Raw genomic sequence first — 2,798 nt, forward strand, 5'->3', positions numbered from 1 at the left:
TTGAGGGTCCCAGTGCTGTTCTATATGGTGAAGCGCTGTACTATCACTGCTACCGCTCTGCAGACGTCTGTCGCTATGACCTGAAGAGCAACGCCGTCAAACGGGTGACACTTCCAGGCACCGGCGTGGGTTTCAACAACAAGTTCCCGTATTGTTACTATGACTGCCGTGCCAATAGTGATGTGGATGTGGAGGCAGACGAGACGGGACTATGGGCAATCTATGCCACTGTCGGTAACCATGGTAATCTAGTGGTGAGTCGGCTAGTTTGGGACAGTGAGGCCGAGACACTAAATGTCTCCCAGACGTGGGAGACGAGGCTGTTCAAGAAGGCAGTGAGCAATGCTTTCATGGTGTGCGGTGTGCTATATGCCACTCGATTTGTGGACGAATATCGCGAGGAGGTGTTCTACGCCTTCGACACAGCAACAGGCAAAGAGGACAACTCACTAGCACTGCCACTGGAGAAGGTAGCTAAAGGAGTGGCCAGCCTGAGCTATAACCCCATCAACAGACAGATCTACATGTACAACGATGGATATCTGCTGGCCTACCAGGCCAACTTCTGATCTGAAGTTATTGTAATGTATTGCATGTTAGCCATGTTCACATAGCACCTAACAACAAGAAATAGCTTGATCCATGAAGTATGCCAATGTTAGCAGTCAGGTACTCCATGTTGTTAGGATTTGTAGGGCATCACAATGTTTGTATGTTATAACATATTATACATTATTATATGTTTGTAATGTAGTAACGCTGACTGTAAAAACTAAACGTTAATAAAAAAACAAAAAGTCATTAGAAGTCATTTTGTGAGTTACTTTTTCTAATTGGTTTTAGCCTGACCTGGTGTGTCTACAGACATTGTCCATCCCTAGAGCCCATCTGCTAGTATGACACAACACAAACACAAAGTTCTGTTTAAGTTTGAACCTTCTTGCTGTGAGGCAACAGTGCAATTACATCCACTTTGCAATATACTCTTAATCCAGGTTTAAATGGCAATCATGTACAACATGTTTTTATGAAAGTACACATATTTACCATATATGTCTATAAATATACATACGTAAATATTCTTTGAAATAGGTCATTATGGTTGCAAAATATGGCCTACAGTGATTGGCCTTCACTGATGTGAAATTTCCAAACTTGCCACTGGAAAAAATAGTTTGTCACAACAAAAAACCCCTAAGAGACGCACTGGCGACAGACACTAGTGCACATAGGTTTTAACCTCCTCTTCAGCGTGTCTGCCTCCCGTACCCAAGGTTGCCGGTTAGAGTCATACATTCATATTCAACTTAGAGTACAGGTAAGTGTTTGTATAGTGTAGACATAAGGCTCACAGGCTACATTACATTCATAGATCATACTTCAACATAGTATATTACCTGACTCAGTACAAAAATGTGGCAATGTGCCTTTTTACCACCAGAGTGCTCTGCAAGGCTGAGATACAGCAAACATATGACCAGAAGTGGCGTCTGTCTGTCTTGTATAACTATGTATCTTATTGATTGGTGATGAAATTGCCTTTGGGGCGGCGCAGTGGTTAGCACTGTCTCCTCACAGCAAGAAGGTCGTGGGAGTTTGCATGTTCTCTCCCTGCGTGGGTTCTCTCCAGGTACTCCGGCTTCCTCCCACCATCCTCCCACCATCCAAAGACATGCAGTCTAGGTAAATTGACCCTAAATTGTTCATCCCTGTGATGGACTGGTGACATGTCCAGGGTGTTCCCCCGCCTTGTGCCCGATGTCAGCTGGGATTGGCTCCAGCCCACCCGCCACCCTGTATGCAGGATAAGCGGTTGATGATGGATGGATGGAAATTGCCTTTGAAGAAACACATATCATATTACTTTAAAGCATAACAACACCACCACCAACACAACTGTACACTCATATGTACCAAAACATGGAGATTTAATCTGGCAATCATGAAGAAGTAGGCCAATGTGTTGGTGTGTGTATTTAGACTCCACGGTGTTATTCTTGTTCAATTTAGTTGGCAGCACTGCTGTTTTTAGTGTTTCAAAGTGTTACAACCCCTCCCTTTCTGCCTGCTGTAGCTTCATTGGTTGCTTCCTGCAGGAGCTGGCAGTTTGGTAGGGCTCGTTCAGTAATGGGCTGACACCTGTGTAGGCATCAGCCTAGGCTACATACAGGTGCTGGTCATATAATTAGAATATCATCAAAAAGTTTATTTATTTCAGTAATTCCATTCAAAAAGTGAAACTTGGATATTATGTTATAACTGACAACTAATGAAAATCCCAAATTCAGTATCTCTGAAAATTAGAATATCAAGATCAATACAAAAAAAGGATTTTTAGAAATGTTGGCCAACTGAAAAGTATGAACATGAAAAGTATGAGCATGTACAGCACTCAATACTTAGTTGGGGCTCCTTTTGCCTGAATTACTGCAGCAATGCGGCGTGGCATGGAGTCGATCAGTCTGTGGCACTGCTCAGGTGTTATGAGAGCCCAGGTTGCTCTGATAGTGGCCTTCAGCTCTTCTGCATTGTTGGGTCTGGCATATCGCATCTTCCTCTTCACAATACCCCATAGATTTTCTATAGGGTTAAGGTCAGGCGCGTTTGGTGGCCAATTAAGAACAGGGATACCATGGTCCTTAAACCAGGTACTGGTAGCTTTGGCACTGTGTGCAGGTGCCAAGTCCTGTTGGTAAATGAAGTCTGCATCTCCATAAAGTTGGTCAGCAGCAGGAAGCATGAAGTGCTCTGAAATTTCCTGGTAGACGGCTGCGTTGACCTTGGACCTCAGAAAACAC

At 43.8% G+C, this 2,798-nt stretch overlaps 1 protein-coding gene across 1 annotated transcript; it reads left to right on the forward strand.

Moving 5' to 3' along the window:
* Positions 1-5: 5 nt before the first annotated feature.
* LOC123965115 (olfactomedin-4-like) lies at positions 6-789 on the forward strand (the record flags this gene model as incomplete). Its single annotated transcript, XM_046041681.1, has 1 exon — positions 6-789. A coding segment is annotated over one exon (564 nt), but the record flags the coding sequence as incomplete, so codon positions are not given.
* Positions 790-2,798: the final 2,009 nt, after the last annotated feature.

Source organism: Micropterus dolomieu, unplaced genomic scaffold (genome assembly GCF_021292245.1).
Source record: "Micropterus dolomieu isolate WLL.071019.BEF.003 ecotype Adirondacks unplaced genomic scaffold, ASM2129224v1 contig_8689, whole genome shotgun sequence".
Lineage (NCBI taxonomy): Eukaryota > Metazoa > Chordata > Actinopteri > Centrarchiformes > Centrarchidae > Micropterus > Micropterus dolomieu.